General features: G+C 42.1%; 1 protein-coding gene across 1 annotated transcript in view; it reads left to right on the forward strand.

Annotated features, from left to right (window-relative positions):
• Positions 1 to 889: 889 nt before the first annotated feature.
• LOC140736851 (MOB kinase activator 3C-like) overlaps positions 890 to 23441 on the forward strand; it is a 63716-nt gene continuing 41164 nt past the window's right edge. Inside the window, exons 1-2 of the mRNA XM_073062844.1 lie at positions 890 to 1070; positions 16094 to 16668. Coding sequence (XP_072918945.1) covers positions 16251 to 16668 — 418 coding nt within the window. The 5' untranslated portion in view covers positions 890 to 1070; positions 16094 to 16250. The remainder of the gene's footprint in view (positions 1071 to 16093; positions 16669 to 23441) is intronic.

A 23441-nucleotide genomic window follows, 5' to 3' on the forward strand; every position in this document is an offset into this window, starting at 1 on the left:
CATTCAGACCTTGTTCAATGAAGTGTAAATTTTGAGAGTATTTGACTTGACAAGGAAACAAGTTGGTAAGAACTTGATTTTTTTTTTCTATCTTCAGCTGATTTCCCCTGAGATTCAGAATACTGAAGAACAGTGCAGTTTGTAGAGAAGTGCTAAATTACAGGCAAAGTTTTGGAAGTTCCTCACTCAGTCACATGTTGGCAGAAATCCTGGAGTTACTGATGAATGCCAGTAGTTCCACTGAGGTTCCAACTACAGGATTTGGATCAGTGGTAACGTGAAATAGATACTTTTCTGACTTTTATATTTTAAATCCTTCCTTTGAGGAAAAGGTTCACCAAAGATTCTCAGATAAGTATTTTGAAAGATTGTGAACAGGGTACTCAACCTCTATGATCTCGCTGATGAACTTACAGGGGCAAAAGCTGCTATGGATTTGTGAAGGAACACAGCGACTTAAAGTGTTTCAAGTTTTTCACTGGGGCTTCAGGCAGACTGATCAGTTTAGCATCTGATTATGACACTTGTCCTAGGTTCCAAAAGCTGAGTATTCTGTCGAACAAATGATAAAAACCCTGACGAGATGGGCGTGGTTCCTTGTTCCTCATGGCCCTAAGATGCCCCTTTTGACACTTTCCCAGCTATAAGTGACAGGTTTAAAGAACAGCTGTTATTAAAAAAAATAAGATTCTTTCATTGGTGTGCACAATGAAGCAACGCCATTCTTTCTAATTCTATGACATTCATTTCCTGTCAACGGAACCATACAAAAGCAGGAAATAATCCTTTTAAAGATTTTACTGAAAAGAAAGTTCATGAAAAAAGATGTGATCGAGGGCTGTCTCAGGATGTGACATCATAGACAGGAAAACAGGAGAGTAACCCGGCCTCTCGACTCCCAGTACCATGTAAAATATTAGACTGAGCTTTGAAAGAGGAAATCACCAAACTGCGTGGCTGTGTTAAACTGACTTCTTAACGATGTAAATCCCTCACAGCTGCAGCCTTCTGTAGCAAATGTGAAGATCCGTGCGTGGCAGAGAAAGCAATATTCCTTGAAGTGTATGGGGGTAAGTTCAAAAAGTTGTAATTCTTTTCAGAACCTCTTAATGCTGAGCTTTCGCTTTCCGCTTCATTTTAAAACTTTTTTTTAAACAAATAGCTTCTGGTCCTTTCCCATCAATTGCACTGCAGATTTCAGTTCGTTTTGAGTCTCAGCTGCCGGGAATCAACTGTCCAGTGATTTGTGGCATGCAGACTAAACGTAAAGGCAGCTGTTTCACCGAGATCCCCAGTGCAGTGGAATTTTAACAACTTCGTTGTAAAGAGAATAACTTGGCTGGGGGTGGGGGTAATACGGCCACCTTAATGACTGACAAGTAGAATATTTTATTATTTTGAGATCGTGGAAAGTTTCTTAAGGATATCACACAACTGTTAATATTGGCTTTCTGCCCAAAGGCAACTGGTAGACATAACACACTAGGGAAAACTGAATAGATATGAAATGAATGAAAATGAAACAATCCCTGACCTTCCATTATAGTTAGATCATGTGATTTTATTGCAAATGTTTATAAAAAATTTAGCAAGTTTCTTCCCAATGAATTCTGTTGGCATCTTAAATGGATGTCTAGACTGGCGTAGGTACTGCAGTGGGATGGAGACTGGTTTACGTTCCTGACGGTGTGCATTGACATTCGGCTGCGTCGCTTGCACATTTGACAACATGCTTTTTGGTCCTCCTCTTCCAAGGACGGGCTCAGGTCAGGCCTCTGCGTGAGATGGTTGGGGGATTGATATGTCCTTGGATCAGAGGTTTAATGGCTTTAGCATAACTTGCAGCTTTGCTTGTGGAAGGGAAAGGATTAGTCAGCCTTGTGTTTCTGATGGTGGGAGGGGAAAACATAGTGTGGGGGTGGGATTGTTGTTACCAGACCTTTACATGCTATAGAATTTATGTCCTTGTACAACCAGACTATTCTGTGATAGAAAATCTACTCTTTGTTGATTGTATTAGTGATTGATCCACAGTCAAGCTATTCAATATTATATAGCTACTGAAATGTAAGTGTCAAATATTCTTCCAAATCAACCAATCTATTAAACCAGAGACTTTTGACAGTTAATGTACAGAAGGAATATTGCATACATAAATGTGTAATTCACACACAATAGTCCTCCCAAAGGTGCTAGACCATCATCCACAGTCCATAAGAACAATACAGTTGGCTATTCTGTTACAGTTAATAGTTGTTGTTTAGAGAGGTTTTCAGATTCCGGGTTCATTTAAAGCAGATGTTAAGTCTAGCTTTATATTTTATACCTAAATGATTTATAACTTAAAATTATGATGCCCCTGAGCAGAAAATAAATGCTTCCACAGTTGATCTTGATACAGTTAGGAGAACCATCTGAGACTCCTTCGCAGCCAAAATGCTCTATGGATCAGAGCAGACTAAACCAATTAATAATGAGAATGGAATCTATCCCTTAATCGTGGGACTAAGGAAAACTCAGACACAGAATGTTAACAGCAGTAATGTAGAACAGTCCGAATTCAGATTTATGTAAGCCTCTCTGCTGACGAGAAACTGTGCTGAATATGTTCCCTTACACTGTAGTTGTCCTAGGAGTATCTGAGTTGGTCATGAGCCAGGGATGATGTTATCTTGTGGGTGTATAATGCCTTCACGCTGGTGAATACCAGAAACTGTGCAAGCTGCAAAGCTGGACTGTAACCTGAATTTGCATTGCTGCACTGGTGCTATTCAACCTAGAAGTGGTTGCATTTATTTTCCACTCTGGACATGAACTGGAGACATGCTGAGAACATCTACATTTCTAAGGAGCCATTTTTCTTTTGTGTCTCTTTTTGACAATCTTGTTATCAATTATTTACAACATAACCTCTACACTCTCATTGCCCTACATTCTCAAAATATGCAAAGGGGAGTATAATTACTTCTGCAACCAATCAGAAAAATATTTCTTATTTGCAAGTTATTTTTATGTGGTACATTGTGTTTTGCCTGTTCTTACTGTGGCTTGGGCCATGCGGAATATTCCGCCACATATGGAAGATAGATGGGTGCCTATCCTAATTAGAAAGATCAGTGAATCAGTATTATTTTACACCCTGAAGGTGGATTCAGGTCCAGATCAGAATAATTCTGATGCAGTTCTCCTGTATATGTATGAACTGAAATTAGTTTTGTTTGTTCAACCCAGTTTCTAAATGAAACCAACAATTCTGATTAATATTGTAAAGGATTCTCCGCTGAAATGGTTAAATCATATTCTTTTGAGGCACAACTGTTATTATTACCTTTGTGTCAATTCCCAGCAACCATTCTGACTTTGTAAATGTTCAGTGTAAAAAAAAAATGCAGTTCCCTCCCGGAATAAAAGCTTATGGATGATAATTACTGATTCAATCAGTTTGTTTCTAGGCTCTGCATGAGATGCCTTGCTTTGCCCAGTGAAGTTCTAAGGTTGTCTTCTGGGAGCAGTTTACCCTGTAACTTGCAGGAGGATGGGAACTGGTGAGGATACTGTGTGAAAAAAGCAAACATAACTGAGCCAACTTGCTTATTTCTCTCAGTATGTAATTTGCAAGGAGGAGAGGGGATTGGAGAATGCATGCTGTCATGGAATGCAGTCCAACTAGTTGGATTGCCTCACTGAACTGAAATTCAAACAACTGCTGATGTTGGAGATCTGAAATAAAAACAAAAATGTTGGAACCTCTCGACAGGTCAAGCAGCAGTTGATGTTTCAGGCTGAAAATCATTCATCAGTGTTTCCGGCAATTTTGTTTTTCTGCAATGAATTGCTTGTACAGATGATTGTAATGGGGAGGGGATGAATTAAAGTCCAGAGTAAATTTTATTATCTAAGTACACACACACACACATATATATATATATGTACATCACCATATACAACCCTCAGATTAGTTTTTCTGCAGGCATACTCAGCAAATCTATAGTATAGCAGCTGTAACGGTCAATGCAAGATCAACCAGAGTACAGATGGACAACAAGCTGTGCAAATGCAAATATATAAATAACGGGCACGTGAGATTAGAAGATAAAGGGTCCTTAAAGTGAGATCGTTGGTTGTGGGAACATCTCGATGGATGGGCAAGTGAGTGTAGTTATCCCCTTTGTTTACGAGCCTGATAGTTGAAGGGTAGTAACTGTTCTTGAATCTGGTGGTGTGAGTTCTGAGGCTCTTGTACCTTCACCCTGATGGCAGCAGTGAGAAAAGAGCTTGGCCAGGGGGTGGGGTTCTCTGATCGATGCTGCTTTCCTCTGACAGTGTTTCATGCAGATGTGCAAAATGTTTGGGGGGCTTTACCCATGATGTACAGGGCCGAATGCACTAGCTTTTGTAGGATTTTCTGCTCAAAGCCATTGGTGTTTTCTTACCAGGCTGTGATGCAACAAGTCATGAGCTAATCCAATTCTTCCAGTAATCCCCACTCCCCTGCTTTCTCCCGTGATCTTTGATCTTTGATCTATCTCTGCCTTAAATGCACCCAGTGACTTGGCCTTAACAGCTGCTCGTGGCAACAAATCATGCTGACATTGAGTGAGAGGTTGTTGTTATGACATCACTCAGCCAAATTTTATTCTCCGTTCTGTCAGCTGATTCATTACCAGCTTTGACTCAGCCCACAACAGTGGTGTCATCAGAAAACTGCATTATGGTTTTGGAAGGATTGGAGAAATAGTGCATTTCCGTGAAGGGACAAAGTCTCACACACTCTTCTACTTATTCACTCATTTTCATAATTTCTCTCTCACCCTTGCTTTCTACCTCTCTCTTTCTCTGCAGTTTTTTCAATTTACTCTATGCTCTCTCCATCTTTCACATTCTTTCTCCTTCTTTCTGTCTTGCTCCCAGTCTCTGTCCATCTTCCTCTCTCCCCCATCTCTCCCCCATCTCTCACCCCACCTCTCTCCCACCCCCTTTCTCCCCACGTCCTTAACCCTTTCTAGCTCTCCCTACCCTTCATCTTTCTTTCTCTACCTTTTCTTCCTCCAGCTCCCTTTCTCTCACTCTTCTTCCATCTTCATCTCTCTTTCACTCCTTCTCCCTCTCCTCTCTTTTCACTTCTCTTTTTCTCTTCCTTTCTCCCTTTCTTCCTCCCTCCATCTCTCTTTGTCCTGCATGTTTCCTTTTCTTCCTCCTCCTTCCTTTCTTCTTCCCCCTCCCTCTTCCTCTGGATCTCTCTCCCAACCTCCAGCCTGAAGACTTAACAAGATAAATTTGAAACTAATATGTTGATGGAATATTTCAGTCATGTAGCAAGGTCGTGATATTTTATCTGTCTTCCCAGTGTTTGATGTTACTGGGAGAGACATACAAAATAAGGAAAAAGCAATTTTCCAAATGACCAAAATAAGAGTTTAGTTAAATTGAGTAAATGGTAAAAATGTAAAGTATGCAGTCACTGTAGACTCAGTGTGTTGGCACCAAATAAGGCTTAAAAATAGAAATCAAAGCCCTCAGGAGATATGGATATGGATAACTCTTTATCCTTCACTTAGTTCTCACCGGTCTTTCCTTTAATTGTTATTTGTTCCTCACCTGTTCAAGTGAAGAAATAGATTACTCTCAGTTAATTTGGAGTGCAATATATCGCTAAACCGTAAATGTAATTACTTTTCACATTTTACTTGCTGGAGAATTTGGAGGTTTGGTTTTCATTCAGCATGGATGTTTGTTTTATTTTGAATGTGCTGAATTGGTATACAAGCTGTACACACCACTCTTTGTGATTATTAAAACCTCTGCCATCTCGACTTCACCACACCTTGTTCCAATTCCAACCTCACTCCTTCCGAATGCTCTGCTCTCCGTTCCCTCCGCACCAATCCCAACCTCACTATAAAACCCGCTGATGGGGGGGGGGGGGGGGGCGCTGCTGTAGTTTGGCGTACTGACCTCTACCTTGCCGAGGCACAGCGACAACTCGCTGATACCTCCTCTTATTTACCCCTCGATCATGACCCCACTAAGGAGCACCAGGCCACTGTCTCCCACACCATCACCAACCTTAAAAGCTCTGGGGATCTCCCATCCATTGCCACCAACCTCATTGTTCCCACACCCCACACTTCCCGTTTCTACCTCCTACCCAAGATCCACAAACCTGCCTGTCCAGGTAGACCCATTGTCTCAGCTTGCTCCTGCCCCACCGAACTATTTCTGCATACCTTGATACTGTTTTATCCCCCCTTGTTCAATCTCTTCCCACCTATGTTCGTGACACTTCTCACGCTTTGAATTTTTTTCAATGATTTTAAGTTCCCTGGCCCCCACCGCCTTATTTTCACCGTGGACGTCCAGTCCCTATATACCTCCATGCCCCACCGAGATGGTCTCGAAGCTCTCCACTTCTTTTTGGATTCCAGATCTAACCAGTTCCCCTCTACCAGCATTCTCCTCTGACTAGCGGAATTAGTCCTTACTCTCAATAATTTCTCCTTTGGCTCCTCCCACTTCCTCCAAACCAAGGGTGTAGCCATGGGCACCCGTATGGGTCCCAACTATGCCTGCCTTTTTGTTGGCTTTGTGGAACAGTCCATGTTCCAAGCCTATACGGGTATCCATCCCCCACTTTTCCTTCGCTACATTGACGACTGCGTTGGAGCTGCACGCATGCTGAGCTCGTTGACTTCATTAACTTTGCCTCCAGCTTTCATCCTGCCCTCAAATTTACCTGGTTCATTTCCAACATGTGCCTCCCCTTTCTTGATCTTTCTGTCTCCATCTCTGGAGACGGCCTATCTACTGATATCTACTATAAGCCTACAGACTCTCACAGCTACCTGGACTATTCCTCTTCCCACCCTGTCTCTTGCAAAAATGCCATCCCCTTCTTGCAATTCCTTCGTCTGTGCCGTATCTGCTCACAGGATGAGGCTTTTCATTCCAGGATGAAGGAGATGTCTTCCTTTTTTAAAGAAAGGGGTTTCCCTTCCTCCACCATCAACTCTGCTCTCAAACGCAGCTCTCCCATTTCACACACATCTGCCCTCACTCCATCCACCCGCCACCCCACTCGGGATAGGGTTCCCCTTGTCCTTACCTACCACCCCACCAGCCTCCAGGTCCAACGTATAATTCTCCGTAACTTCCGCCACCTCCAACGGGATCCTACTACTAAGCACATCTTCCCTCTCCCCACCCCTCCCGCTTTCCGCAGGGATCGCTCCCTATGCGACTCCCTTGTCCATTCGTTCCCCCCATCCCTTCCCACCGATCTCCCTCCTGGCACTTATCCTTGTAAGCGGAACAAGTGCTACACCTGCCCTTACACTTCCTCCCTCACCACCATTCAGGGCCCCAGACAGTCCTTCCAGGTGAGGCGACACTTCACCTGTGAGTCGGCTGGTGTGGTATACTGCGTCCGGTGCTCCCTGTGCAGCCTTTTATATATTGGTGAGACCCGACGCAGACTGGGAGACCGTTTCACTGAACACCTATGCTCGGTCCACCAGAGAAAGCAGGATCTCCCAGTGGCCACACATTTTAATTCCACGTCCCATTCCCATTCTGATATGTCTATCCATGGCCTCCTCTACTATCAAGATGAAGCCACACTCAGGTTGGAGGAACAACACCTTATATTCCGTCTGGGTAGCCTCCAACCTGATGGCATGAACATTGATTTCTCTAACTTCCGTAAGTGCCCCCCTCCCCTTCTTACCCCAGCTCTTATTTATTTATTTATTTATTTATTTATTTACTATTCTCTCTTCCCCACCCCCTTTTCTCTCTCTACCCCTCTCACAATCACTCTTTGCCTGCTTTCCATCTCCCTCTGGTGCTCCCCTCCCCCTTTCTTTCTCCCTAGGCCTCCCGTCCCATGATCCTCTTCCTTCTCGAGCTCTGTATCCCTTTTGCCAATAAACTTTCCAGCTCTTGGCTTCACCCTCCCCCTCCTGTCCTCTCCTATCATTTCAGATTCCCCCCTCCTACTTTCAAATCTCTTACTATCTTTTCTTTCAGTTAGTCCTGATGAAGGGTCTCGACCTGAAACGTTGACTGTACTTCTTCCTATAGATGCTGCCTGGCCTGCTGCGTTCCACCAGCATTTTGTGTGTGTTGCATATTCTTTAGTCTGTGTGAGCTTACTCTTCAGTCAATAGAAATGTATTAATGTGGTTTATTCACATGAGTGGAATCAGGAAGTGGGTCAGATAAACTCTCAGAATTCTTCTTGATATAAGTATCAAAATAGAGAGCTGAGGGAGTGGTGATAAAAAATAGTTATTTCTGAGTAGGTGGCTGGGAGTGTCATGAAGATTGTCCATAATTTATATTAAAGATATAGGGTAAGGAGTCAAAACCAACAAATCTAACTTTGTTAACACGAGTGAATCTGCAGATGCTGGAAATAAATAAAAACACAAAATGCTGGCAGAACTCAGCAGGCCAGACAGCATCTATGGGAGGAGGTAGTGACGAGGTTTCGGGCCGAAACCCTTCATCAGGAGAGAAGTAACATGGGATGGTCGAGGGGGGGATAAGAAGTGGGGGGGGGGGTGGAGGGATGAAGTAGAGAGCTGGCAAGTGATAGGCTGGAGGGAAATGGGCTAGGGGGAAGGTGGAGAATTATGGGAAATAAAAGAGAAAGAAAGGTAGGGCTGGGGGGAGATTATAGTGAGGGGGGAAAGAGAGAGAAAGAGAACCAGACTAAAATTATAGATAGGGATGGCGTAAGGGTGGGGGGCAGGGGTATCAACGGAGGTCTGTGAGTTGATACTTAGTCTGAGGTGGGTTATGGTCTTTGATTATGCTAGCTGCTTTATCAAGGTGTACATCTGAGTGTAACAGAATTCCTAAGTCTCCACCCAGGACTTGCATGACCGACAGTAGTGAAAATCAGGAGGTAGCTACTGACATGATGAAGGAAGCCCTGAACACCGTCGGAGATGGCCGACCTTCATGCTGGCCAAATACCAGTGGCATAATGGGCAGTAAGTAAGTAGGTTTACCGAGGCGGCAAGAAGTATTAGCAGGGTCCACGGAGGTGAGCCTGGTTTCTGTGAGCAGTGTCCACAAACAGCTCTGCAGTTCCATGTCTCGGGCAGAGTAGTTGCCGTACCAAGCCATGATTCATTCAAAACTGGCGAGGGTCGAGGGGAACGTGCTGAATTTCATTTCAGGAATGAAATGGTAGCAAAGATTGCAAATGCTGGGCTATGTGCTAATATCTGTGAGAGTCTGCAATGCATCGGTGCAGTATGTTATCCTGAAAGAGGCATTAGTTCCAGAATCGGAATTGTCTTTAGTGTGTTATGAACCCCATAACTGGGTCACTTACCAGCAAAGATAGAGAGGTCCGCTGAAGTCTGATGGTACCATTTTTAAACGTTTTTATTTATAAAGGGGCACAAAAGTAAGGTTAATACAAACATTCAGATAATATACGTCGTCAATACTCAATCTAAAGCGCGGGTATAGTAATAATCAACAATTCGAAGTAGCTCTATCGTTTGTCTAGATAGATAGATAGATACTTTATTCATCCCCATGAGGAAATTCAACTTTTTTTTTTCCAATGTCCCATACACTTGTTGTAGCAAAACTAATTACATACAATACTTAACTCAGTAAAAAAATATGATATGCATCTAAATCATTATCTCAAAAAGCATTAATAATAGCTTTTAAAAAGTTCTTAAGTCCTGGCGGTTGAATTGTAAAGCCTAATGGCATTGGGGAGTATTGACCTCTTCATCCTGTCTGAGGAGCATTGCATCGATAGTAACTTGTCGCTGAAACTGCTTCTCTGTCTCTGGATGGTGCTATGTAGAGGATGTTCAGAGTTTTCCATAATTGACCGTAGCCTACTCAGCGCCCTTCGCTCAGCTACCGATGTTAAACTCTCCAGCACTTTGCCCACGACAGAGCCCGCCTTCCTTACCAGCTTATTAAGACGTGAGGCGTCCCTCTTTTAATGCTTCCTCCCCAACACGCCACCACAAAGAAGAGGGCGCTCTCCACAACTGACCTATAGAACATCTTCAGCATCTCACTACAGACATTGAATGACGCCAACCTTCTAAGGAAGTACAGTCGACTCTGTGCCTTCCTGCACAAGGCATCTGTGTTGGCAGTCCAGTCTAGCTTCTCGTCTAACTGTACTCCCAGATACTTGTAGGTCTTAACCTGCTCCACACATTCTCCATTAATGATCACTGGCTCCATATGAGGCCTAGATCTCCTAAAGTCCACCACCATCTCCTTGGTCTTGGTGATATTGAGACGCAGGTAGTTTGAGTTGCACCATATCACAAAGTCCTGTATCAGTTTCCTATACTCCTCCTCCTGTCCATTCGTGACACACCCCACTGTGGCCGTGTCATCAGCGAACTTCTGCACATGGCAGGACTCCGAGTTATATTGGAAGTCTGATGTGTACAGGGTGAACAGGACCGGAGAGAGTACGGTTCCCTGCGGCGCTCCTGTGCTGCTGACCACCATGTCAGACCTACAGTCTCCCAACCGCACATACTGAGGTCTATCTGTCAAGTAGTCCACTATCCAATCCACCATGTGAGAGTCTACTCCCATCTCCGTTAGTTTGTGCCTTAAGATCTTGGGCTGGATGGTGTTAAAGGCACTAGGGAAGTCAAGGAATGTAATCCTCACAGCACAACTGACCCCATCTAGGTGAGAGAGGTAAAAAACTATTGTCCGATGGAAATATAAAAAAGTCTCGCCAGTTCATGAAGGCTTTTAGCCGTTTGAGGGGCCGCTGGGTTGGAGAGAGAAAATAAACTTGCCAGCCTGTTGGACTCAAATCGTGGAATCGGGAACATGAGTTCCCCGTTGTCAGTTCGGAATCCTTTTCGGGGTTATCAGCCACTCGATTCCCTAGCTAGGGGAACCAAATTACACGTGGCTCCCGAACAGCTTCCCGTCCTTACGGGAGCGATGAGCGATGGTGTCTCCGTCTGGTGCGTCGCTGGAGTACCGCCTCCTGCAGTCTCCGTTTTATCATGGCTGGCAGATTTGTAAATGTCAATCAAGGTAGGGTGATACAATCCCCATCCCACATTGCCCGAGGGTGTCCATGTCCCTGATAGCTGGCACGTACTATAGAGTTGCAATTCACACAGGTGCCTCTAAGAACAATGGTCAAATCTGTTGCATTGTCTCTCATTTCCTGGGTCCAAGACCTGAATTAATAGCGATCTTGCAATTCTCCGGAAGGAGGGGGCTGGTCCCACACCCTTCGGCCCCTCAGAGCTGTGGTACATTCATAACAAGTGTTCTTGACATACATCATGAAATGTGTTCCTTTGCAGCGACGGTATAGTGCAAAACTTTGGATAAATTAGAAAAGTAAATAAATAATGCAAAAGACAAATAACAAGGTAGTGTTCATGGGTTCACAAGCTGTTCAGAACTCTGATGATAGGGAGAAGATGTTATTAAAATGTTGAGTGTGGATCTTTAGGCTCATGTACTTCCTCCCAGCTGGTAGTAGTGTGAAAATGGCATGTCTCAGATTGTAAGGGTCTTTAATGGTGGATGCCACCTTTTTGAGGCACTTTGAGGATGCCCATGATGGAAGTGAGGGTTGTATTGTGATGGAACTGGTTGAGTTTACAAACCCCTCCAGCCTTTTGTGTTCCTGTACATTGGAGTCGCCATATAAGACTGTAATGCAACCAGTTAGTTTGTTCTCCACTGTACATCTGTAGAAAAGATCATTGCCTACTTGTACATAGTTATTTCCTTTTGCTTGTTTTTTCTTTCCACTCTTTTCTATAAGTGTATACCTCAGATAAATACTTTGTAGAGATTTGTGATATATATGATTATATGATATATATGTACAATGTCTGAAATACATCTTATGGAAGTGTTTGTTTGATGATGAACTTCAATAAAAAAATAAATTACAAAAAAAAAGAAATTTGCAAGTCTTTAGTGACATACCAAATCTCCTTAGACTCCTAATGAAGACTTGCCTTCTTCATGATTGCATCAATGTGTCAGGTCCAGGCGAGATCCTTTGAGATGATGACTTCCAGGAGCTTAAAGCTGTTTACACTTTCCACAGCCCTCAATAAGGACTAGAGCACGTTCTACCTGAAGTCCACAATTAGTCCCTTACTCTTGCTGATGATGAGTGCGACGTTGTTGCAACACCACACAACCAGCTTGCTCTGTCTCACTCCTGTACACGTCCTCATCACAGTCTGAGATTCTGCCAACAGCAGTGGTGTCATTGGTGAATTTATAAATAACATTTGATCCATGCCTAGCCAGTATAGAGAGAGAAGAGTAGAGGACTGAGCACCTCTTACTGATCTGCACTAACTCTGGTCTCCTGATAAGGAAGCCAAGGATCTAGTTGCAGAGGGAGGTACAGAGACCCAGGTTTTGAAGGTTAGTACTGAGGCAATGATGGTGTTGAATACCAAGCTGTGAAATCAGTAAATAGCAACCTGACTATATTTTGCATATGGAAATCTAGTAACATTGCTCTGTAAACCTTACTGTTAAAATTTTTGTTCTTCATGTGACTTTCACAAATGGTGTAAAGGTGAACCTTAAGCTCTTTAACATCAAAAATAATGTGGAGCAATTCCTCAGCCAGTGCTTCCACCTGTGAGAAACATCAAATTGGAAAAACATAGAAAACCTACAGCACGATACAGGCCCTTCGGTTGTGCCGAACATGTCCCCACCTTAGAAATTACTAGGCTTACCTATAGCCCTGTATTTTACTAAGCTTCATGTACCTATCTAAAAGTCTTTGAAAAGACCCTATCGTAATCGCCTCCACCACTGTGTCCAGCAACCCATTCCACGCACTCACCACTCTCTGAGTAAAAAACTTACCCCTGACATCTCCTCTATACCTACTCCCCAGCACCTTAAACCTGTGTCCTCTTGCGGCAACAATTTCAGCCATGGGAAAAAGCCTCTGACTATCAACATGATCAATGCCTCTTATCATCTTATACACCTCTATCAGGTCACCTCTCATCCTCCTTCACTCCAAGGAGAAAAGGCTGAGTTCACTCAACCTATTCTCATAAGGCATGCTCGCTAATCCAGGCAACATCCTTGTAAATCTCTGCCCCTTTCTATGGCTTCCACATCCTTCCTGTAGTGAGGAGACCAGAATTGAGCACGGTACTCCAAGTGGGGTCTGACCAAGGTCCTATATAGCTGTAACATTACCTCTCGCCTCCTAAATTCAATTCCACGATTGATGAAGGCCAATACACCGTACACCTTCTTAACCACAGAGTCAACCTGTGCAGCTGTTTTGAGCGTCCTATGGACTCGGACCCCAAGATGCCTCTGATCCTCCACACTGCAAGGAGTCTTACCATAAATACTATATTTTGCCATCATATTTGACCTACCAAAATCACCCACTTCACACTAATCTGGGTTGAACTCCATCTGCCACTTCTCAGCCCAGTTTTGCATCCTATCAATGTCCTGCTGTAACCTCTGACAGCCCTCCACACTATACACAACACCTCCAACCTTTGTGTCATCAGCAAACTTACTAACCCATCCCTCCACTTCCTCATCCAGGTCATTTATAAAAATCACGAAGAGTAAGGGTCCCAGAACAGATCCCTCAGGCACTCCACTGATGACCGACATCCATGCAGAATATGACCCGTCTACAACTACTCTTTGCCTTCTGAGGGCAAGCTAATTCTGGATCCACAAAACAATGTCCTCTGGGATCCCATGCCTCCTTACTTTCTCAATAAGTCTTGCATGGGGTACCTTATCAAATACCTTGCTGAAATCCATATACACTACATCTACGGCTCTTCCTTCATCAATGTGTTTAGTCACATCCTCAAAAAATTCAATCAGGCTCGTAAAGCATGACCTGCCCTTGACAAAGCCATGCTGACTACTCCTAATCACATTATTCCTCTCCAAATGTTCATAAATCCTGCCTCTCAGGATCTTCTCAATCAACTTACTAATTCACTGATCTATAATTTCCTGGGCTATCTGTACTTCCTTTCTTGAATAAAGGAACAACATCCACAACCCTCCAATCCTCCGGAACATCTCCCATCCCCATTGATGTTGCAAAGATCACCGTCAGAAGCTCAGCCATCATCTCCCTCAGCTCCCACAGTAGCCTGGGGTACATCTCATCCGGTTCCAGCGACTTATCCAACTTGATGCTTTCCAAAAGTTCCAGCACATCCTCTTTCTTAATATCTACATGCTCAAGGTTTTCAGTCTGCTGCAAGTCATCACTACAATCACTAAGATCCTTTTCCATAGTGAATACTGAAGTAAAGTGTTCATTAAGTACCTCTGCTATTTCCTCTGGTTCCATACACACTTTCCCACTGTCACACTTGATAGGTCCTATTCTTTCATGTCTTATCCTCTTGCACTTCACATACTTGTAGAATGCCTTGGGGTTTTCCTTAATTCTGCCCACCAAGGCCTTCTCATGGCCCCTTCTGGCTCTCCTAATTTCCTTCTTAAGCTCCTTCCTATTAGCCTTATAATCTTCTAGATCTCTAACATTACCTAGCTCTCTGAACCTTTTGTAAGCTTTTCTTTTCTTCTTGACTAGATTTATTACAGCCTTTGTACACCACGGTTCCTGTACCCTACCCTAACTTCCCTGTCTCATTGGAACGTACCTATACAGAACTCTACACAAATATCCCCTGAATATTTGCCACATTTCTTCCGTACTTTTCCCTGAGAACATCTGTTTCCAATTTAAGCCTTCAATTTCCTGCCTGTTAGCCTGATAATTCCCCTTACTCCAATGAAATGCTTTTCTAACTTGTCTGTTCCTATCTCTCTCCAATGCTGTTGTAAAGGAGGTAGAATTATTATCACTATCTCCAAAATGTTCTCCAAAATACATCAGTGTAGTTATCAGTATAAGATAATTAGCAAAAAAAAGAGTAAGTTCAGAAAAAAAATCTTTAAACTAAACTAGGAGAGAAATGTGTAACTCATTGCACTACTGAAAAGGATGGATGCATGTAAGGTTTGCTTTTATTACAGCTTTGTATTTCAATGTTGTTCGTCTGTATATAAATATGTGTCTTCCCCAGCTTACAAACATCTGACTTGTGTACAACCCATACATGTGATGAAGCATTTGAGAGAATGGTGGGATGAATTTCCTAGCTGCCACAGGGCTGCTGGTGACTATTCGTGTCGTTAGCTGGAAGTCTGTGACATTAGACTCAAGAATGTATTCTTGTTAACACATTGACGTCCATTTTTTAATCCTACCTGGAGCTAAGTCTCTACCAAAGGAGGTGTAAGGTTCTTCTTCCACTAGCCTGCAGGTCACCCTTGGGCAAAGTATTAGCACCTTCTTAACCCCCCCCCCCCCCACTGATCAGGGTCACATGAAGCCATGGGGGCAGGTGGTGGATTGTTGTACTTCCAGCTGGTGCATATCACAAGTCCTATTTAAACAACCACTGGCACCAGGCAGATAATCTCTGAAGAGTATTGATAATGGGCTGGAGTCACCCATCTTGTAAAGACACTGCTCAGAAGAAGGCAATGGAAAATCACATCTGTGGAACGATTTACCAAGAACAGTCATGGTCATGGAAAGACCATGATCACCTATGTCATACGACATGGCACATAATGAATGATCTACGACTGAAACAACAGCGGGGTCCTTTTTAAAATTATCAATACCATTTTAAAGCCTCATCTACAGGAATATCTTCTGAAAGTTTATTATGAATTACCTGAAATACCCTCAGGATGAACTTGTTAATATCAGTTTTCTTATTAAGAAAGCAAAATGAGATTTATGCTGCTTTACAGACTTTCGATTCCTATGGGACAACCCACCTCTGCGGGCATGTGGGAACTTGGTTCAGAATACCTTTCCAAATTATAAACAGTTCAGGTTACAACCCCTTCCCAGAAAGAGAACCCTGTCATGACTTGGGGAGGACTTGTCATGGGAACTTTAATGCAAAGTAGAGTTATGCTTAAATAGATCTCTGATAACTTGACTCAGACTAGCTTATTGACAGAAGAAAAATAACTTCAATTTTTTTTTTGACAGAAAATTTTGTTTGCCACATCAAGCTGTGAGGAATGAACTGAGTGATCTCTTTTGACATCTACCCATCAGCACTGTCAAGACAAAGTAAATTGCTTCTGCGTTGAATTGTGTTTAAGAGAGAAACATTCCACTTTTGACATTTTGCACCATTTTGAAGATGGCCCTTTGTCTGAAGCAAGTTTTCAATAAAGACAGGACATTTCGACCTCGAAAAAAGTTTGAGCCTGGAACCCAACGGTTTGAGTTGTATAAGAAAGCTCAGGCCTCACTGAAATCAGGTGTTGATCTCAAGACTGTAGTCCAGCTTCCTGCTGGGGAAAACCTCAATGACTGGATTGCAGTGAACACTGTAGACTTCTTCAATCGAATCAACCTCATCTATGGTACCATTTGTGAGTACTGCACTGCAAGGAGCTGTCCTATTATGTCAGGAGGGCTGAAGTACGAATACAGATGGCAGGATGAACACAAGTACAAGAGGCCTACAAAAGTGACTGCTCCACAGTATATGAATTTGCTCATGGATTGGATTGAAACCCTAATCAATGATGAGGACAATTTCCCCACCAGAGTTGGTAAGACTTTTAAGAGTAAAACAAATACTTGTATACATTAAAGGTGGTGACAAGCTTTAAATTAATATTGGTAGAATCAGTTAAGTACTGAATGTAAAATATTTAAAGGTCACTGAAATAGCTGAGCTAATTTACAACTCTGTGTTTCTGTTTAGAATTTTTAAAAAATGTATGTTCTTCTAAGATTTGGTTGGTAGCTGCATTTAAAAAATTATCTTTGAACACAGTCTTGCAAATTCTGTCCTGATTCCAATGGGCAATGATGCAATGCTTTTACGCAATTCCGTTCCAGAGAAACGATTAAGCAAAAGTTGAAAATCAGGGACCTTGTGCCCCTATTTGCCCAGACGAACAAATTTCAGGTAGGATTTTAGATGTGCATCCAGCACTCTAAACCACAAAGAAGACATAGTGAATGAAGATCATTTGGATGCAGTAGGATTCAGACTAGTGATGCACAAAGCACAGTGCTTGTCCAAGCATTAATTTGGCTGTTGAATGAATCTGGAATAGAAGGCTTTCTGCAATAGTTGATGAATTTTTTTTTTTTGCTAAGAGCTTCTGAACGGCAAAGAGCAGAGCAGTTTCTGTGAGCTGTAGAGAATGGTGCCAGTAAGCCGCAGCTGGCCTTCTGTTAAGCAGCCCAATTTAAATAGTTTAATTGTCTTTTTGAGTACTGCAGTACTGATGTGGTCTACAACACAGGAAGCATCCAAACTGGTGGATTTCCGCCTTAGGGAATTTTTTTTAATTTTTCTGATGTACTGATACTTTTAACCCTCGCATGTTAATCAACATTCATAATGGTTCCTACAAATTAGTGGCATGTACAGTGACTTGTAAAAGTATTCAGACCCTGACCCTTTGTTCACATTTGTAAGTATGTCAACCAGGGATTTTAGACCACAAGATATAGGAGCAAAATTAGGCCTTTTGGCCCATCGATTCTTCTGTACTATTTTATCATGGCTGATCCATTTTTCTTTTCAGCTTCAATCTTCTGCCTTCACCCCATATCCTTTTATCCCTTGGCCAATCAAGAATCTATCAACCTTTGCCTTAAATATACATAAAGACTTGGCCTCCACAGCTGCCCGTGGCAACGAATTCCACAGATTCACCACTCTCTGGCTAAAGAAATTCATCTTCATCTCCATTCTAAAAGAGCGCCTCTCTGTTCTAAGGCTGTGTCCTCTGGTCCTAGCCTCTCCCACCATGGGAAACATCCTTTCCACCTCCACTCTATCAAGGCCTTTCACTATTTGATAGGTTTCAATTAGATCATCCCTCATTCTTCTGAATTCCAGTGAATAAAAGCCCAGAGCCATGAAACACTCTTCATATGACAGGCTGTTGAATTCTGGAATGATTTTTATGAACCTGTTTTGAATCTTCTCCAGTTTCAGCACATCCTTTCTAAGATAAGGGGCCCAAAACTGCTCATAATATTCCAAGTGAGGCCTCACCAGTGATTTATAAAGACTCAACATTAGATACATATTCTAGTCCTCTTGAAATGAATGCTAATATTGTATTTGCCTTCCTCACTTTTTCAACCTTCAAATTAACCTTTAGGGAATCCTGCACAAGGATTCCCAAGTCCCTTTGCACCTTAGATTTTTGAATTTTCTCTCTGTTTACAGAACAGTCAACCTTTTTATTTCTTTTACCAAGGTGCATGACCACGTCCTGACACTGTATTCCATCTGTCACTTTGCCCATACTTCTAATCTGTCTGTCCTTCTGTAGCCTAATTACTTCCTCAAAACTACCTGCCCCTCCACCTATCTTCATATAGTCCCCAAACTTTGCAACAAAGCCATCAATTCCGTCATCCAAGTCACTCACATACAGTAAAAACTCCCTTTAGTCCCATTCTTTGCTCCTGCCAATCAGCTCCTGTTTAATCCATGCTCGTATCTTTTCTGTAATACCATGCACTCTTAACTTGTTAAGCAGCCTCATGTGTGGCACCTTGTCAAAATCCAAGTACTGTACACAACATCAGCCAACTCTCCTTTGTCCTTCCTGCTTGTTATTTCTTCAAAGAATTCCAACAGATTTTTCGGGCAAGATTTTCCCTTGAGGAAAGCATATTGAATAAGGCCTATTGTAAAGTATGAAAATCTACAAATTCATAAACTGAAATGTCAGTGCTTCAAAGGTATTCATCCCTATCTATGCTGTACTTAGTTGAACTACATCTTGCAGCTTTTATGGCCAGTAGTCTTTTTGGATAAGACTCTATTAGCTTTGCACAATGTGATGGAATAAGATTTGCCCATTCCTTGTTGCAAAATTGCTCAAGCTGTGTGTGTCATGTTAGTTTTGGAGCAGTGGTAGACAACAATCCTGAGGGCTTGCCAGAGAGCTTTGATTGGGTTAAGCTCAGGACTCTGACTAGGCCACACAAGGACATACTGTAAATTTTCTTCATTTGAAGCTAAATGATGGTTGCTCCGGCAGTGTGCTTCAGGTCATTGCCCTGCTGAAAGATGAACTTCCTCCCCAGTTTAAACTTTCTGGCAGAGGCATCACAGAAGCCTCTCTTACAAGTGCCATTCTTCTCTAGAGGAGCGGCCTGACCTTGGCAGTGTGACTGTGGTTTCGTATTGTTTCCACTTTTTCACAATGAACTGAACTGAGCTCTGAGGTATGTTCAGTGCCTTCGAGATGGTCTTGTACCCCTTCCCAGGGTTGTGCTTCTCTATTACCATTTCCCTGACTTGCCTCGAATACTCTTCTGCCTTCATTTTGCTTTGGTCTGTTGAAAATCTACCGTACAGGCAGAGGGTATGCCTATTCATATGAATTAATTGAAAACAGGCGATTCTCCAATTTTCTACATCAGCAAATAGGGTTTGTTGGTATATTGCCACTGAGGAAAGTTAGTGTAGTAATTACAAAGGGGATGAGTATCTTTTCAGCCTCACAATTTTGGTTTTTGGTTTTTAGTAAATTGTTGACAGGTTTTGGATTTTTTCTTTTGATTTGACATGATGCACAATGTTTTGTAGATTAGCTCAAAAAATCCTACTTCAACACTTTTTAACATTAGAAAATGAGACAGTAAAATGTGAAAATAGTTGTGGGGGCTGAATACTTTCTCAAGGCACTGTCTTTCACACGAAATACATTTACAGATAGTGTAGTTGGTCTCTGAATTCACTCATGGGGATACTTTGGAATATTGCACACAGTTTTGAATATCAATCCACTTGAAACAAATGTGGGATTAAATTGAGGAGCTACACATAAGTAGCAACTTTAATGATTTTGTCCAAGTGGAAATGGGGGCAGCGTATAGAGAGCGTAAAGTGAGTAGAACTCACTTTCTCCTAAGTTTGAGAAAGCGAACCGGCAATCTTTAAAGATACCGCTAGTTGCCTCTTCACAAATTGTCCTGTAAATTATCTTTAAAACAAAGATTTGGGACAAAGGAATCAAGAGATTCCCCAAAGGGGGGGGGGGGGGGTTCAGTCTAATAGCAAACTAACTTGTACTTGCTTGGCTTCTGTGCCTTTAGACACGTGCAGAACCCAGGTGATTGTCCTCAACAGGTTTCCACTCATTCAGTGTTTCCAACCTGATGAGAAGGTGTCAATGAAGCCTACGATAGATAGTAGTGCGTCTTTCCTACTGCACTGCTTTGCAGCCTAACCCATAATGTCTTCCTCAATGGCAAAGTCATCTTGGAGTTCAGTCACAAAGTTCTATTGCATAGAAAAAGAGCCTTTGGTCCCTACCAGCCAAGATGTATAGTTAGGCAAATCCCTTTTTGCAGCACTTGGCCTATATCCCTCTAAATTCTTGTCATCCATATACCTGCCCATATACTTCTAAAATGCATCTAATGTACCTGCAGCTGGCTCTATATGTAAGCCAAAAAAGAAAATTCCCCAGGTTCTTATTAAACTTTTCACCTAAAGATTATTATTAAAACTTTCCCCTAGTTTTCAATTCCCAGACACTGGGGGAAAAAGCACTGTTCATCCTATTTATATCCCTCATGATTTTAAGTGCCGCTCTGAGATCACAACTCGGCCATCTACACTCAGTGGCAACTTTATTAGGTACATGTGCACACCTGCTTTTTAAAGCAAAAATCTGAACAGCGACTGATGTGGCAGCAACTCAATGCATAAAACCATGCAGGCATGTTCAAGAGGTTCAGTTGTTGTTCTTGCCATACATCAGAAAGGGAATAAATATGATCTAAGTGACTGACTGTGGAATGATTGTTGGTATCCAGTGGGGTGGTTTGTGTCTCTCAAAAACTGCTGACCTCCTGGGATTTTCACACACAATAAATTGTAGAGTTCACAGAGAATCGTGCAAAAAATCAAAAAAAAAACTCCATTGAGCGGCAGTTCTGTGGGCAAAAATGCCTTGTTAATGAAGAATGGTCAGACTCGTTCAGGCTGACAGGAAGGTGACAATAACTCAAATAAGCACGCAGTGGTTTGCAGAAGAGCATCTCTGGATGCACAACACACCCAACCTTGAAGTGGATGGGCTACAGCAGCAGAAAACCACAAACATACACTCAGTGGCCACTTTATTAGGTACAAAAGGGACCTAATATATTGGCCACTGAGTATATGCTCTACAGAGTACAACCTTTCTCAGTCTCTTGAGACTTAGCCATATCTTTTTCTTCACTCTTTCCAGTTTAATCTCATGCTTCCTGTGTAACAGGCTGATTAGAACTGAACATACTACTCCAAGTGTGGCCTCTCCGACATGTTGCGCAGTTTTAACAGACAGTAACCGCTCATGAGTCATGAAGAACAATATTTATTTGTGGAATGAGATTAATATATTAGAATCCTAGTTGAACATTCTTTAGGTTATATGGAAACTTTATCTGCGATTCACAGAAAATTCAAAGCATTCTGTGAATTTGTTTCTTAGGCAGAACTGGGCCTCATACTGAATTGGCTTTGTTGCTTCCATATTTAATGCTTAGATCAAAACCGAAATCAGATCAGCGGGGAAAAATGCAAATCCTCCACCCCTGCCAGGCTTGCTAATCACCTCTCTGTTTCCAGCAGATTGTTTTAACCCTTTCTGCGTAAAAACAAAACTGTACGCAGAGCTCTGCAACCAGACTGCTCATTAGAATGGGGAACACGGGTCTGCAGCTGCTGGAATCTGAAGCAAAATAAAATCACACGGAGCTGAAAGGGTCAGGTAGCATCTACTTAAACAAAGGAGTTGTCAGTCCTTTGGATTGAAACCTGATGCAGGGTCTCAACTCAAAACGAGCTGCAGGAACAACTCAAGGGGTGAAACAGCATCTGTGAGGGAAAAGCATCCCTTGTTCCTGCAGCATGATTTTTTTTAACTTGGAAGGAGTTGCTGCTGTGTGGGTGAGATGAAAGGGGCTGAATTTATTTTGCTGTGAAACTTATCTTTCAATATCGACCTTTGACAAGCTTATGTCGCACAGCTAGGAGCTACTCTAAAACACAAATCCGGTAGGGTATCAGCCAAGGTCGATGAGAGAAGCATAGAAATGCCAGCACAGCAGAATTAAGCATCTGAGTCCCACACAGCTATGGAATAGGTTAAATGTAAGAAAATCAGAATCAGAAAATAAATCGGATTTAGTATCACTGACATATAGGATGAATTTTGTTGTTTTCTGGCAGCATTGCAGTGCAATACCTAAAAAGTACCATCAATTCATAGAGTGGATTCGAGCTAATTGGGACACATCAGGACCAGTACATTTTGGCCCAATTAACTGAAGTTTCATGGAAGTAGTTAACAAAGTACAAAAAAGACAAACTACCATTTTAACTGAATAACAAATTATGCAATTAAATGAAATACAGAACAAATTAGAACACTATCAATACTAATACATAACTATAAAACTGTGTTAGTTGATGGAATTCAGCCAGAAGCACTGGCACGTTCATTTGATTAACTGTAAATGATCAAAATCAGCGTAGATACCTAGTGCAGATAATGGACTGCCTTCATACAATTCCGTCAACGATTGCATCCTCCAAGTCTTCATTTTCATTATAGGTTCAAAATGATCCTCAACGCCTTCATATTCTTCATGGGTCCTAACTTGTTGATATAGTGAAATCATTTGATTTTCTCTTCCAGCAGTTTTTGACATCTCCAAGCCTGAATTCTTGCAACTGCAGAGCAACACGGTTTCTAATTGTCTTACTGCTTATTTCTTGCCAATTATCATGACAAAAATCACTGCTTTTTGAAAACGAGCACGCTCAACTGACACCATTTTAAAAACTACTTGCTCTAAGCATAGTCTAATGTCTCACAGCCACACAAGCTATGTGTCAGTCAGTAGCTAAAAACTGCTATTAACAGTCTCCTGCCCAGTTAAAATGTCCCAGTTATACTGTCCCAAATAAATGAAGGAAAACCAGGCTATTTTCTTGATTAATTTTGTTCTTTAAGAGTTGTCCCAAATAAGCAGCTGCCCCAATTAACCAATGACCTAATTAACTGGAAGTCACTAGATATATTAAAAAATTTTAATCAATTAATGGAAAAAAGAGTAAAAATCTGAGGTAGCTTTCATGGGTTGGTTCATTGTCCATTCAAAACTCTGATGGCAAAGAGGAAGAAGCTTTTCCTAAAATGTTGAGTGTGTCTTCAGGCTCCTGTATGTCAAATCAGTACTGGTTTCTGCACTGTCTTGTACAACAGGGGAGTGCAATATTCCTCAGAACATTGTTGATTGGAACCCATCATCAAAACTAGGAAAGGTATTTCACCCACTTAGACTG

Source organism: Hemitrygon akajei, chromosome 12 (genome assembly GCF_048418815.1).
Source record: "Hemitrygon akajei chromosome 12, sHemAka1.3, whole genome shotgun sequence".
NCBI classification, from domain to species: Eukaryota; Metazoa; Chordata; class Chondrichthyes; order Myliobatiformes; family Dasyatidae; genus Hemitrygon; species Hemitrygon akajei.